General features: G+C 33.6%; 1 protein-coding gene across 1 annotated transcript in view; it reads right to left on the reverse strand.

The window, feature by feature from the left end:
- Nucleotides 1–15,471, reverse strand: part of Axs (Abnormal X segregation) — an 89,731-nt gene that overhangs the window by 40,871 nt on the left and 33,389 nt on the right. The window contains exons 6-7 of the mRNA XM_075356033.1: nucleotides 14,933–15,094; nucleotides 8,049–8,256 (exon numbers count right to left, since the gene is read on the reverse strand). Coding sequence (XP_075212148.1) covers nucleotides 8,049–8,256; nucleotides 14,933–15,094 — 370 coding nt within the window. The remainder of the gene's footprint in view (nucleotides 1–8,048; nucleotides 8,257–14,932; nucleotides 15,095–15,471) is intronic.

Below are 15,471 nucleotides of genomic sequence, written 5' to 3' on the forward strand. Positions count from 1 at the left end.
TTGTAATAATCTTTAAATGCCTTTTTTTTACTAATCTCACATAAACTGGTGTTGTATATTTTCATGTCTGATAAACTTTTTATAACACATGAACAGACATAATAATAACAAATATGTTCACAATATAAAATACTGTGTAGATATGTTGATATCACCTTGCACCAAGGCAACATAACACTATGTGAACAAATACTGACATACATAAACCAAATGAAACACAAATTAAACTTTATAGCCAAGTACAAACATAATAAACAAGTATTGACATCAAATGAAGCAGCCAACAAAATGTAATTTTAAAATATAAAAAATCTAAGAATGACAGACACTCTTCTTCATAATACTTCAAACTACACAACCTCACATAAACTATCTGTGTTTAGAAGTAAGATCCACAACTACTCAACAGATACATATCATCTGAAGATCGTACAGAAAAATCAACAGTATAAAATATCCAGAGCACATAAAGATACACATTCAATATCTAAAGTTCTGTTGTATACAATATCTACACTCACACACACATACCAACACACTCAAAGAAAAAATAAATGAAATAAAGATAAATCATTAAGTTAACATATATAAACAGAAAAATATTTTCAGAGAAATTGCTCACAGATTAAAAAAAATCTGAACAACATAACTCAGAATAAGAAGCAAAAGCAAATCATTTTATACAGAACACTGTTGCCAACACAAATTCATTAAATTGACAATGACTTTAATATCACACACACACACACACACACCCACACCCAATTACATTTTAACACACTTAAAAAATACAGCATAGATAAAAAAAACCATGTACTAAACGCACAAAAACATTTTAACTACAACATACTTTTGAGCACAATCTACATGAAGTGTCAGTCTAACACAAAAAATCTTATAACAATAACATCAGCAAAATATTGCCTGTGATGTAATATTTGATCACTTGTTGCCAAGTGAAATATTACAGTATGAATTTTAAAAACGTTATAGTTATTAAATCTGCTTTGGTTTGTCAATTAAAAATTTATGGTATTAAGCAAGACTATAACACAAATCTAACCACTAAAAAGTTTTAAATTTATGAACCATAAGAATTCTATTAAAAAATACCTGATGACTTTTGTTTTACAAACAATAACTAATGAACTAACCATCAGGAATACATGCAATTTTGTATCTATATTCATGATTTTAGACAAAGAATATATTTAATAAATATAAATTTTCATAAAATTCTATATTACCTTTGAGGTAACAGAGGTATTTCTTTCCCAATGTTCAGTTTGGTATTCAGGCTATGAAAAATAGTCATATCACAAGAGACTCTTTGGCCATAATAAATTTTTACATTTTTTATATTCATAAAAAAAGGTTAATTCTATGATAATTAATATAATTTGAAAACTAAAAAAAATAGGAATAGAAGACTAATGACAAAGAATAGAGGTAAAGAGAATGTAATTACAAATAGCCCAGTGAATGTATTATTTTAGTCAGGAAAGATTCAAAGCCCAACATCAATAGTAAATGTTTATACGTTAACCTCTTCAACAGAAGATGATGAATTAGTAAAATGGATACATGAATTAATAAATTATTATTTAACTAAATATGAAAAAATAAATAACACAGGTAGTACAAAAGACTGGGAATGGTAGGAAAGAGAAATAGAAAATATAGGGGAGATGTATATTTTCTCCAACTACATAAATAAAATGAAAGAGGATGTTAGAATTCTGCACTAAATATTAACTGGGGATTGTAAATAACCTTTTTACAAATCACAAAGAATATGCACAAGGGTGAGATGAGATACAAAAAGGTGTTAGACAGAGGTAAGGTTAAACAAGATAGAGGTTAAAACGGTTAAGCGGAGATTTTGAAACTTAGTTATGGACTTTAAAATGTATCCAAGAGCAAATATTTATTCTGACTACACTCCAATTATGATGAAGTGTGGGTTGCAGTTCCAGAAACTAAGAAAAAATGAGATTAAAATACAATAATGCAATTAAAATTAAACAAAAATATGTAAGTGAAAAAGTAATTGCTTAGAATTTGTAATTAGATAGAAATTAAAAAGTATGAGCTAAACTAGAGAAGGGAGAGGTGAAAAAGACAAATAAAAGAGATTTAACAAAAAAATAAGAAATAGAACAGGATTTTTCATAAAGGTAAGGCTGGTTGTATAAATATAGTGGTAATTGTGAGCTTGAACATCCTCAACTTAAATATCTCTTATATTGGAATATGATAGACAATCAAACTAGTACAAAACAGAAAAACATATAGTAGTTGTCAGAAAGTAATCTTTATCTGTGTAGGCTTCATAACTGATAAAGCGCTCAAAGGTTGTTCGCGATATTATTATAATTGTAGTGCACTGAGTTACGGTTAGCTATTCGGAACTACTGTGGCATTTTTGTGATAACTGCGAATTAACCATAATTATCGACACCGAACTTTTGCAATCGATTGATAGGTTAGGTTAGGTTAGGTTAGTCGAGTTGGAGATTCCACTTTGTTAAGATGTGTTTTTGCGCTGTAGTGTTACAGTTTTGGTTCAGTTTTTTGTAGTATTTGGTTCGTGATTTGGTTTCTTGTTGATTGGTGATTTCTAGACATGTTTGTGAATTTTCTTGAGTTTTAGACACTGATTTCTACTGTTTTTTCAAGTTTTTGTGTTTTGCCATTAAGGCTACAGTTAAATAGGATGACTCTAACCTACAAAGTGGTTGAATTTATTCTAAGGCTTTGCACAAGATCGAACACGTTGTTGATGTCATTGCCAAACATGTAAACAAGGACTTGGAATATTTCTGGTCTTAGTTGTCAGAAATTTTTGAAATGGTTGGACGAATTTACGTCCCACTCAATATCTGGATGAATTGGGGATCCCAAAATATCTCCTTGTTTCTGAGTCAATAAATTTTATTGACTCCCCACCCCTCCGAAAATCATTGAGTGGGTTGTCATTGCAACTGGAATTTGGCATTGATCACAATAGTGACATATGCAAAGGCGTAGGTCTCTTCTGCTGGCGAAGCCAGTGGTACAGAGCACATCTAGGGTTGTGGCAGATGGTCAATCCAAGAATGAGGAAGGCAAGGGGATAAAGCGCTTCAGACCAGTGCCCTATTCCTGGAAGTCTTGATGATTTAACTTATCAGCTCAGCATGGCAATGCTGACATTAAAGCAAAATCTGGGGTCTGATCTTTCCAATTCCATAGCCAAACATGATAAGGAGTTGGCCAGAATTTTGAAAGGACTCAAAATTCGGAGGTCTCCCCACCTCTGGTGGTCATCACGCAGGCCACTCAAACTGAGGCCAGTTTTAGAGATTTTCTTCCCAAGGACCTGTCAGACAAGGAGTTGATTAAATTGATCCCTCAAAAGTGGCCCATCAAAGTTATCAACAGCGTTAGGCAGGTTAAGGACCTGTCTGCTGAATCAGGAGATAGATGCACTTTCCTGGATCTGGCCTGTTCACAGTGTGTGGGGGCCACTTAGACATTAGACCCTGCTATAAAACCAGGAGATATAGTCTGAGATGTGCCCATGATTTTGGGGAAGGACTCAGCAGACACTCAGAAGAGCCGATACCCAATTTATTATAACTCAGTGAAGGGAGAGCAGAGCTTCCTCATGGTGTTTCTTCGGGCACTAAGGAGAGTGCTGGACAGTGTCATCACTCTGGTCTTCGTCCTGCCTGGTGGAGGCTGGGGTACCTCCATTCGAAAAGCATTAATATACCTGTGTAAACAAAAGGCTGAATTAGTGAAGGTTAGTGTTCTGGTTCTGCACTAGTGAAGCAGCTTTCAGGCCTGACGGGCATCAAAAGATCAACGTCCAAGTGAGTGAAAGCAGAACCGTGGTGGTGAAGACGGTGGGCAAATCTTACTCTGGACAATGAAGTCTAATGTTTCCTGTGAGGAGTCTGGTGATGTCCTTTCGCTTAGGAAAGGAAATGGGGAAGAACTCTATGTTTGAGTCAAGAGAGTACAGAATGCCGAACAACTAACGATGGTTCTGAGAACAAGGGAGCTGACCTAAAGTCCCGTGGTGGCCAGAGGGCACTGGTACCATGAAAGATGTGGACTCCAACAGGTCAGAACAGGAGGTCAAGGATGTGATTGCACATACTTTGAGGGATGCGGAGGACTTCAAGATCTCCTCAATTAGACCGGCGTTTCGGTCTAAACACCAAACACATTACTTTCATCACCTCCCTTCGTGCTGCCACTGTTTCAGGTGTTGGAACTTTGGACACAGAAGTTCAGAGTGTCGTGGGCCCAATAAGTCTGAGTTTTGTTTCAATTGTGGTGGCAGAGGTCACAAAATTGCCAATTGCAAGGAGCCCAGGAGATGCTTGGTCTGTGGCAAGGAGATCATCGCACTGGAGGCTCTGAGTGCAGAAAGAACAAAAATGATTAAAGTCCTTCTTACAAATGCCAACAGAAGTTCACTAACTCACGATTAGGCAAGTGTAGTGGACATGCAGTGTGAGGCTAATTTCGTGGTTCAACGGAGCTGAATAGATATGTAGCTGCTGGGAACAGCTAGTGTGCTGATTCAAGTGGCGATCTGTGATTTTAGTAAGAGACTGAGCTGGCAGCTTTTTGAGATGAGTGGTTTCACATTAGAGCGGGCAGAATCAGTAATTATCAGAGCATATGTTTCCCTGAACTGTGCCCTAGTGAAATTTGAGGCCTTCATTAACGACCTCCAAGAGCTGATATCTAGGTCATCCAAGAAAATAATCTTGATGGGCGACTTCAATTGTAAGTCTGTTGCGACTGGAAACAATTATATGAACCGCAGGGGAGAATTTCTGATGGACATGGTGGTGGTGAATGGCCTCTGCTGCACCAACAATGCTACCCCTAAATATGAAGCCAGAGGATACACTTCGGTGCTTGATCAAACCATGTTAGACAGTAGATGGGATCATTATTTGTGCAACTGGCAAGTATTGTCGCATGACATTGTTAGCGATCACTTTGCAACACTGCTGGAGGTCTGTGACTCATCATTCAGAAGAATAGACAAGGGACTATCTTCTACACTGTCCCAAAACCAGGCGGAGATGGTCACAGTTAACATCGTAGAGCAAATTAAGGATATAGTTCAATTGACCCCAGCATCCTTGCAGACTATTATGAGTGAGGAGATGGCCAGGATTCCAACTGGTCACAGGGATATCAAGTCAGCCTATTGGTGGACACCTAGGGTCGCAGAGCTGTGTCAAGATTTAAAACACAACTGGAGGTAAAGACTGCCACTTTGCTGTTTTACATTATAAGGAGTGCAGGAAGGTTCTTAACTATGAAGTCAAAAAGAATAAGCGTCAGAAATGGCAGGATTTATGCAAGAAGCTGGATAATGATCCTTGGGAGTGGGCATTTCAAATTATCAGAAAGAGATTTGGGAGATGCCTGCACGTGCTCACAGAGGAACGAACTAGGTGTGTGATAGCAAGGCTTTTTCCTTGTCCTGAGCAAGTAAACATGGATCCAATGTGTTTGATAGGAGGTGTTTTAGTAGCTATCTGGTGTATTAGTAGTAGTAGTAGTAGTATTATCAGGTGTATTAGTAGCTATCTGTGGCAGCAAATTAGCGCATACTTGAATGACAGATGGGTATCCGCAGACACATAGCAGGGTACCTTCCGCTTCAGGATGTTCGGAGGCGTTCCGCAGGGGTTGGTGACCCCTAGCACCGCTGAAGTGCTATGGTAAAGCCAAATGGACAACGACGGCATTAAACTGTCTCAGGTCATCACAAGTGGCAGCCAAATGGAAAGTAATCATGGCGATGGTGTCATCCATACTGCTGAATGTGGCCCTTACATGGGGTAGAACTGTTGGGATCCAGCGGAACCTTTGCAGGCTACAAAAGGTGCATTGTAGGTCTCTACTGGGAGTAGTGGCTGCCTACAGAACCTTATCCTACAAGGTAGCTTGCGTTTTGTCAGGTGTTCCTCCCACTGATCTCCTGATTCAGGAAAGATCAGACAGATTCACTGGTATTAGCAAGACAAATGCGAGATTGCCCCTTGTTTGTGAATGGCAGGACCGAAGGAGTTCCAGCAATAGAGCACAGTGGACAAGACAGTTGGTTCCCGACTTAGAACGATGGATCAGCACAAGGGATGGCGATTTAAATTTTTACCAGTCACGACTAATGTCTGGATGAGGTAAGTTCAAGGATTATTTGTACAAGATAGGAAGGCAGGACTTCCCCACATGTATGTACTGTCACAAATAGAATTCTGTCGATCACACCTTTTTCCACTGTTTGGAATGGAACAAGGTGCGTGATCAAACAGGAACCACTGGGTTAGTTTCAGAGAACCTAATTGATTATATGCTGGTCTCACGTGAAAATTGAGAATGAATGGCCAGGAGGATTCTGCGTACCAAGGACAAAGAAGGATGGCAAAGAGGGTTTTAGCTGTAGGGAAGGACGGATAGCCCCAGCTGTGAGAGCCAGCATACTGAGGTGTGTCGGTACTGAGGATCAGCTGGGGACTCCTAGGGAGTGTTAGGTAGGAGGGTAATTAATGTAAAGACCTGAGATCTGTGAGGGAATCCTATTTTGGAGGACCTCACTAAATTCAAACAAAAGATCTGACCCGTCATGCCAGACATAATGTTGGTAAATGGGAAGGCTTGTTAAAGTAAAGGACACTTTCCTGGGCTGTGTTTTATTTAATTGTTGATCCAGCCCAGGGATGTAGGGATGGAAAAAATAAGTCAGGTTAGGTTAGATCAGGGACTTGACTACACATGGTTCGGAGTTCTGTAGGTCTGACAGAACATTGTTGATGCCTGGATGACTGATGTCTTCCCAACCGGCCACAAGGGCTTTGAAGCACCAGACCATTACGACAGCGATATCATCAATTCTGTTATATGTGACCTCTATTTGGGGAAAAGCTATATGTATTAAAAATTATCTGGCATGATTGATATGGATTCAACGGAGGTCACTTTTAGGAATGGTTGCGGCTTACGGAGCCATGTTGTATGAGGCAGTCTGTATTTTGGTGGGGATCCCCCCATTGACCAGCTGGTGCTGGAGTGGTGCAGCAGATATGAAGGAGTAACCAAGGATGAGGTGAGAGCTGTTACTTTCCGTACCTGGCAGAAGAGGTGGAATGCGGGACAAAGGCAGTCTGGACAAGGAGGCTAATCCCTGACTTGCAGAGATGGACCAACAGAGGTTTTGGTGTGGTGAATCTTCACCTGTCAGAAATGCTATCAGGGCATGGCAATTTTGAAGCCTAATTGCACAGACTATATGATGGAGTTGCCCAAAACAGCTGATAACAACGCTACTGCCATTACAGATTCTGAGGAAAAATACTAATGTAATTTAAATTTAATGTAATTTCACTTTTCCAACTATTGAAACTTGTATTTTTATTAATTATATAACATATTTTTCAACATAGTTCAATTTGAAAAAGATTAAGGTTGAGGACATTCAGGCTCACAATTACCAATATAGTTAATTACTATAAAAAAATATTTGTGTGGAGTGTAGAATTCTAGGGTAGCATCATGGATGATAGGGAAAGCAGAAATGAAAAAATATAAGCCTTTGAAAAGTGGTGTTGCTACAGGGGGTTGTTGAAAATTACATTGGCACAATGTATTGCAATGAAGAGGTCTTAAGATCTATAGAAGAGAATAGAAATTGCGACAAAATCTTGAGAAAAAGGTGATGTAAATTAGTTGGTCTTATTAAAAATATAGGTTGAATTAGTTTGTAATGGAGGAGTGGTAATAAAGGGTTCACAGAAAAAAAGATTGAAATTCACAGCACATAACTGAGGTTGTATGATATATTACAAAAGAGGTTATACAATTAGCACCTGACTGGAATGAATGGCGAATCACATAAAACCAGTCAAATGATTGATGATTAAACAAATGTACAAGAACACACACACATATACACACACACAAAACACTTTTATTATAAGTTACAAATAAATTTAAAAAAAAAAAAAATTTAAACATAAGAAAATATTAATTACCCCATTCTGTAAGGAAGTTGGCAAATTGTCTATAAAGCAAGTTCATTATGTAGATGAGGGCTGCATAGGCAACACTAGGTAGCATATGAAGATAATTAGGTACTTCTGGATTAGATCGAAGCTGTTCCTCAGCCCAAAATGAAATTAACATCACAATGAATGCACCCAACATGCAGAGAACAACAAGTGGCAGTGATACGCAATACATCTGATGACACACAATGACATTACATTTAACAGCTCTTTGTTAGTATGAAATCATGTTAATTTGTTCTAAATACAAACAACAAGTTAATAAACTGGTCTTTAAAAATAGTTAATTTTTTATTTGAATTACAAAAAACAAATTAAAACAAGTCAGAATCACAATCTAGCATTTACTATGACAAAACAAAATAACAGATTCACTATGCTTGAATAAATGTGATGCTCCATAATGTTATTAATTAAATGCTAATTATTTATGTTTATAACAGACAACTGTAAAATGTGAAAACTAAAAAAAATATGTACATATATTTTAAACCAAAAAAAAACACATATAGAGCTAGAGAGAGTTATAGATTCATAGCTAAGTCAACTCAACTGAGTAATTTTGACAACATTAACAAGAAAACACACACATTATTTATGTTCTCATTAATTAAATACATAACACATTAATGTTATGGATTAATTTATTTAATAAAACATATGCACACATTTTTTTTGCATAATAATCAGTCTACATTGTAAGACTTTTCACTATTAAAAATGAACCCATAAAGTTAAATTCTATAAGAATCAGTTAAAATGTTATAACTGTTTTTTTTTTGTGAAAGCGCATGTATTTTTCTTTAAATAACAAAGTTATGTAACTTAAAGCTATTGCTGAATAAATGGAGTCATGGAGAAAGTAATTAAATCACAAAAATTTGAATGTAGATTTAGTTTTGTTAACTCTTAGAGAAAATGTCATTTACATTATACAGAAAATATTCAAACTGTAATCGAAATAATACTGCGAAATAATCTGTTCTAAATAAAATTTAAAAAAACAGATATTCTATATTTTTCAGGACCTACCATCCACAAGAGAGAATTTTTTCAAAGTGGAGTTTACTTTCTTCTATTAAGCTGAAATAAACTAAATGGGTTTTAAACTAAATGAGGTTTTTTTTTGCATTTCACACAAAGTGCAATACAGAATATTAATTTTGTCATGAGAGAAAGATATATCTATATATCTTTTATCTGTCTTGTCTATATTCTTTTATACTTACATCAGTGTTTATGAATCCATTTTTTTAAATAATAATCTTTTAAGAAAATTTTATCATAAATGTTTCTATAAGATGTTACTGGACTACTATTAGCGATATGTCTGGTTTTGTAATAAAATAATTCATTCAAGATGATTTAAAATATTATCTTTAGTGAAATAAGAAGTGAAGAAGGTAAAGTGTATTTTTACAAGCATGTTATTAAAAACTTATATCAAAACAGTTCATTAACACTAGAATGGCAAAGGGTTCTTAAACAAGTAATATCATGTTAGCAATTATTTTGTAATTGTAAATTAACTTATTAAAGTAAGCATGTTGATGACAGAAAAATCAAATTCCATATACCTGTGACAAATGGATTGTAGAATAAAATAAAAAATATCTGCAAATGGAAGCATTTCTGCAGAAAAAAATTCAAATACTGTTTGCTGATATTTTGTAAACAATCATATTAGTTGCCCAAATTAATTTTTCAAAAAGAATCTCAAAAATGGTCTTTAATTCTGGAACGCACGCACCCCCCCACACAGTATTATGTTGACTCCACCACACACATACACACACACACACACACACACATATATATATATATATATATATATATATATATATATATATATATATATATATATACACACACACACACAAATATATATATATATATTTGCGTGTGTGTACACAAATATATATATATATATATATATATTTGCGTGTGTGTACACAAATATATATATATATATATATTTGTGTGTGTGTATGTAACAATATTTATTTATTAAAGATTTTTTTTTTATAAACAATGTTTATTTTATTCATTTTAATACTGATCCTTCATAATAATAAAAAAATATATTATTATTATTTATTGTTCTACAATAATAAATTCTACTGTAATAATAATATTATCTTTTATGGCCATGTAAGATCACTTTAGTCAGTCCATTATCCAAGTCTCTTTGATGGGACTGTTTGGGCCTTGCAATCCTCTGAGTATTTTTTCATATGCTCCAGCCTTTGTGCCCTTCTAGATTTGAAAGTGTTCGTGTTGTGGATTTTTTCTTGTGAGTGTGAAGTAAGTATTTTTGTTCTTGATTTTCTTCTTTAATTTTATCTTTTCTGTGTGTGTTTCTAGTATAAGGCCAATTTCCTTCAGATCCTCTCTTATTTCTCTGACTCATCTGAATACTGTCTTGGTGTTTCAAGATTGTACTGCACTAGCTGTTTCAGATGTCTTGATCATGATATGTCAAAGAATCCTCTTAGTCTTTTCTTACGCATGGTATCAGTGATGAGTTCTCATTGCACATGACTTCGTTGGGCATAATTCACCACTGCCTGTCTTTCTGGTACTTTTTACTGATGCAGGTTCTTTCAATTCTCCTTTCGATTTTCTGGGGTCTGTCTGTCTTTGATTGTTCGTTCACATGGAATAGTGCTTATGCTGCATAAGTGGCTTCTGGTTTCATAACTGTGTTGTAGTGTCTTATTTTTGCATTTATTGATAGACATTTTTTATTGTAAGTGTACCAGATTAATTTTTGAGCTTTAGCTAGTTTGTTTCTTCTTATTTGGATTGACGTTTTTTTGTTTAGGTTGTTTGTTATTATTTCTTCAAGGTATTTAAATTGGGTTACTATTTTGTTTTTATGATAGTTTATGTTTACTTCTTTTAATCGTGCTGGTAATTGGGGCAAAATTTCTCTTTTTGAATGATATTTTGAGGCCAATTTTATTTGCAATATTTTGAAGTTCTAAAATCTGTGATTTAGCTTCGTTGATATTGTTTGCTAGCAATGATAAGTCGCTGGCGAAACCAAAACAGTTTGTTTTGATTTTTCGACCTATTTTTACTTTTAGGAGGCATTCCCTCATTACTATTTCTAAAGTGCAATTGAATAATAGTGGTGAGAGCCCATCGCATTGGGGCAGTCCTGTTTTGATCTCAAATGATTCCAACAGCTCGCCTCTGAATTTTACCTTTGACTTAGTGTTTTTGAGAGTCAGTTTTATCATGTTTATTAATTTGGTATGTAGTCCAAGATATCTTCGAATTTTTAGTAGGGATTCTCTGTGGATGCAGTTATAAGCTTTCTTGAAATCTACAAGTGTTTCACTATGTCTCTGTTTCTTTTTCTGTTGTAATCCATTATTTGGTTGATACTAATGATCTGGTCTGGACTGCTCCTCCAGGGTGTGAAACATCCTTGGTATTCTCCTAGTTATTTCTTTGAATTGTGAACTGATCCTGTTGAGGATGATTCTTGAAAGAATTTTTTATGTTGTGTCTAGGTATGAGATTTCTCTGTAATTGTTAGGGTCTGTTTTGTTCCCTTCTTTGTGTAGCGATTGGATGAGGGCTGTTGTCCAGAGTTCTGATAGTTCTTCTTTGATCCAGATGACAAGCTGTTGATGAAGGCAATTTTTGCTGATCTTCCTGCATGTTTCCAGATCTCTACAAAAGTCTGATCTTCTCGCACTGCTTTGTAATTCTTCATCTCACCCAGTGTTTGGTAACTTCTTTTATTATGGGAGGGTTGATGTTTTCTGGTAGTGTTGTTATTGGGGTGTTGGTGTTGAAGTTTAGGAGTTCTGTCCGTTCTTTGCAGTTTAGGAGTTTGTTGAAATATTTAGCCAGGATTTTAGTGTTGTTTTTGTTGTTATGGGGTGTATTTATTGTAACCATTTCCATTCTTTATTAGTAGGATTGAGGTTCATATTTTTGGAGCTGATTTTTCAGTGTTTTGTAATAGTCTGTCAAGTGTGTTTTATTGAATTCTTTTTCTATTGACTTCAGTGTGTCTTTATGATATTGTCTCTTTAATCTCCTTAGGGTTAGGTAGTTTCGTTTCTTTGTTTTACTAGATTTTGAAAGGATATTTCTGAGTTTTGGGATTGGTGAAATAGCAATGCTTGATGTCTTTTTTTCACTGTTTTGTCACATTCACTATTCCATCATTGATGTATTTTATGGGATTTTATTGGGCCTAATTCTTCTGCGATTTGTTTAAGATTGTTGACTACATCTTCAAGTGTTTCAGTGATTGTTATTTTTTTGGTTGCTTTTTGGTAATTCTCATTCTTGATTAATTGGGTAGGACCCATTTTTCTTTTAGTTTTAAGGGGATGTTTTTGTTGCTTTCTTTGGGGAGTAGATTTAAATTTAATTTTGACTACATAGTGATCTGAGCCTGTGTCTACGCCTTGGAGGAGTTTTATGTTGTAGATATCCTTGTGGTGGTGTTTGTCCTTGAAGACATGGTCTAGTTGCTATTCTCCTCTACTGTAGTCAGGGTATTCCCAGGTTTTGACTTTTTGAGGTTTCCTCTCGAAATATGTGGATTTGGAGGTTAGGTCCTGAGTTCATCAGAGATCGATGAGTCTTTGTCTGTTTTTGTTTGTGGGCCATTTTTCAATGATGATATCTTCTTTCTCAGCCTAGTCGAGCATTGAATTTTCCAGTCAATTGTTTAATATGCTTTTTGGCGATGTTATTTATAGTCACGTCGAGTAGATTCCAGAACATTTCTGTTTCTTTATGGTGTTTAGGAGAGTTATTTTTACTATTAGTGGGTGTATGGGTGTTTATTATAATGTAGATTTTATTAGATGCTTTTAGGGTGAGTGTTGAGGTTGTTGGAGATTGTGACTTGAATTCTTGCATGGAGTTTATTATTTGGAGGATGACTAAAAAGCATGATCCAAACTGAGGGACATTTTTTATCACTCTTTTCCCAGATATACATTTGTAGAGCCTATATCCTTGAGATTTCATGCTGTACTGGTCGGTGTTTCTTATTTCCTGCAAACCTATGATGAGAATTTTGTGTTGATCCAGTTTGTTTGTGTTAGGCCAGTTATTATTTTTAGTTTACATTGTGTGTGAAAATGTGGGCAACTTAAAAAAATTTTTTTTTGTTATTGAATTATCATTAATCGTAAACATTTTTTTTACAATCAAAGGTTAATAATTATTAATAAATCAATATATTTAAATTAAAAAAAAAAAAAAAAAAATTAAAAAAAAAAGATGAAGTGTGATTTGAATCGATGTGCCTTTCCTTGTAAGATCCAAATATTTCATTAATTGAAATTTTATTTGGCTATAATTCTGGAACCAATGAAAATAAGTACCACTTATGATATACCATTGAAAAGCTCTTAATGAGGGCTTATTACTGCAGTTAAGAAAATGTCCAAAATCCAAATGTTTTTGGATTTTGGGCTTTTTTGGACACTTTTGGTTCAGTCGATTGCAATCAAAAGGAGAGGTGCACAACTAGATGTTACAACAATCCTAAATCCAAAATTTCAATATCCTACGGCTAATAGTTTTTGAGTTATGCTAGATACATATGTATATACATACATGTGTACGTACAGATGTCATGCCGAAACTAGTCAAAAAGGATTCAGGGATGGTCAAAATGGATATTTCCATTGAAATCCGAAATCTTTTTGCGAACACAATACTTCCTTTACTTCATACGAGGAAGTAAAAATAAAAAATATAAATTGAAGAATTCATACGAAATAAAGTGTTTACAAATAATATTACTAGGTATTCTTTAAATATTATATATCATATAATTCTATTTAAAGTATATTTAAGATAAAAAACACACACACACAAAAATTATATATATATTTATAAATACATATATACATTCGGCCAATCCACCAAGTACAGAATTAAAGAAACATTCTTACCTTTTTTTCCTTTACTTTATTTCCTTTACATAGAGCACTTTCGGGCGTAAGCCCATCCTCAGTAATGTTTTCTAAATTATCTTCATTTTCATTTACACATATGAGTATAAATACTATTCAATACCTTTACACTTTGGTTACTTTTTATAACCTTGGTTATTGAGTAAAATATAAGAAATTTTAAATATTTACAGAACATTAATTTTTTGTTCATTTTTAAAAACATTTAACATTAAACATTTTTAAAAAAATTTAAAAACATCTACTAAAAATTACAATAAAATTAAAATTTTTTACTAAAATTTACCAAAATTTCTTTCAGTATGTTTTTTTATATAATGTTAATACAGTACTGTAAACAATTATTCAATTTATTTAAAATTATATCAAACAAATTGCCAACTTAAATAATTTTTATCAGAATGTTTCTAACAAAATCTGTCTGCAGATTCATGAGGCTAAATTCAAGTTTATATAAAACTTTTTCTAAAATTTTATTTTTTATTATTATTTTATTATTACCAGAAAAATCATGTTTATTTTTTTATTATTATAATATTTTAAATGTTCTATTACATAGTTATCGGGTGTTTATAAGCAGGCTTATATTTTTTATCATTATATCCATCAATTAATTTTTCTATAATTTTATTATGTAGGAGTAATTAATATAAACATTTTCCTTGCATTTGTTTTAATTTATGGGTTTGAATGTAGTGATGTTTGTATTATTTAAATATTTTGAATAATATTATATACTATATATATAAAATAATTTAAAAAAATAAAATGTATGAATAAAAAATAACCAAATATGTACATTGTACTTAGCATGCAAAGCAAGCAATCAAGAAAAAGTGTTTTGTATGCATGTTTCATAAAGTAAAATTATACTTTCATGTTTCAACTAACTTTAAAATAAGTTTTCCATCGAGGAAATTGGGGCTGAAGTTTGCCTGTAACTATATCTACACCCATAGTTCCATGAAAATTTGGTCTAGGCTCATCCATACTGCTTGCCATTCCAATTGTGCCCCAAACATATGCTAATTCACTACATTTTCTTCTCCACATCTATTAAAACAAAAAAAAAATTATAAAATTCAGTAAACATGAAATTCTAAATTTAGAAAATAAATTTTAGATTCCTTTTTGCATTTATTTTGAAAATTAAATTTTATAATAGAAGTTTATTAGGGTGTTTTAACAATTATGGTAAATGATATGAATAAATATGGTATTATTAAAAATTTAAGGTAAAATTGTTTGTAATTACTGGTACTGTATAATTTCTATTGAATTCCTGAAACCAGGAACACCTAAATTATAAAAGTATTTAAAAAAAAAAATACATTTAAAATTTAAATGTAATTAAACCAGACAGACTTTTATTGTATTGGATGCTGCCAATATAGTAAGTACTGGAACTATGTCTATTACTTTCTTTTTCT

The sequence above is a fragment of the Lycorma delicatula genome, chromosome 2 (assembly GCF_047948215.1).
Source record: "Lycorma delicatula isolate Av1 chromosome 2, ASM4794821v1, whole genome shotgun sequence".
In the NCBI taxonomy this organism is placed as follows: domain Eukaryota; kingdom Metazoa; phylum Arthropoda; class Insecta; order Hemiptera; family Fulgoridae; genus Lycorma; species Lycorma delicatula.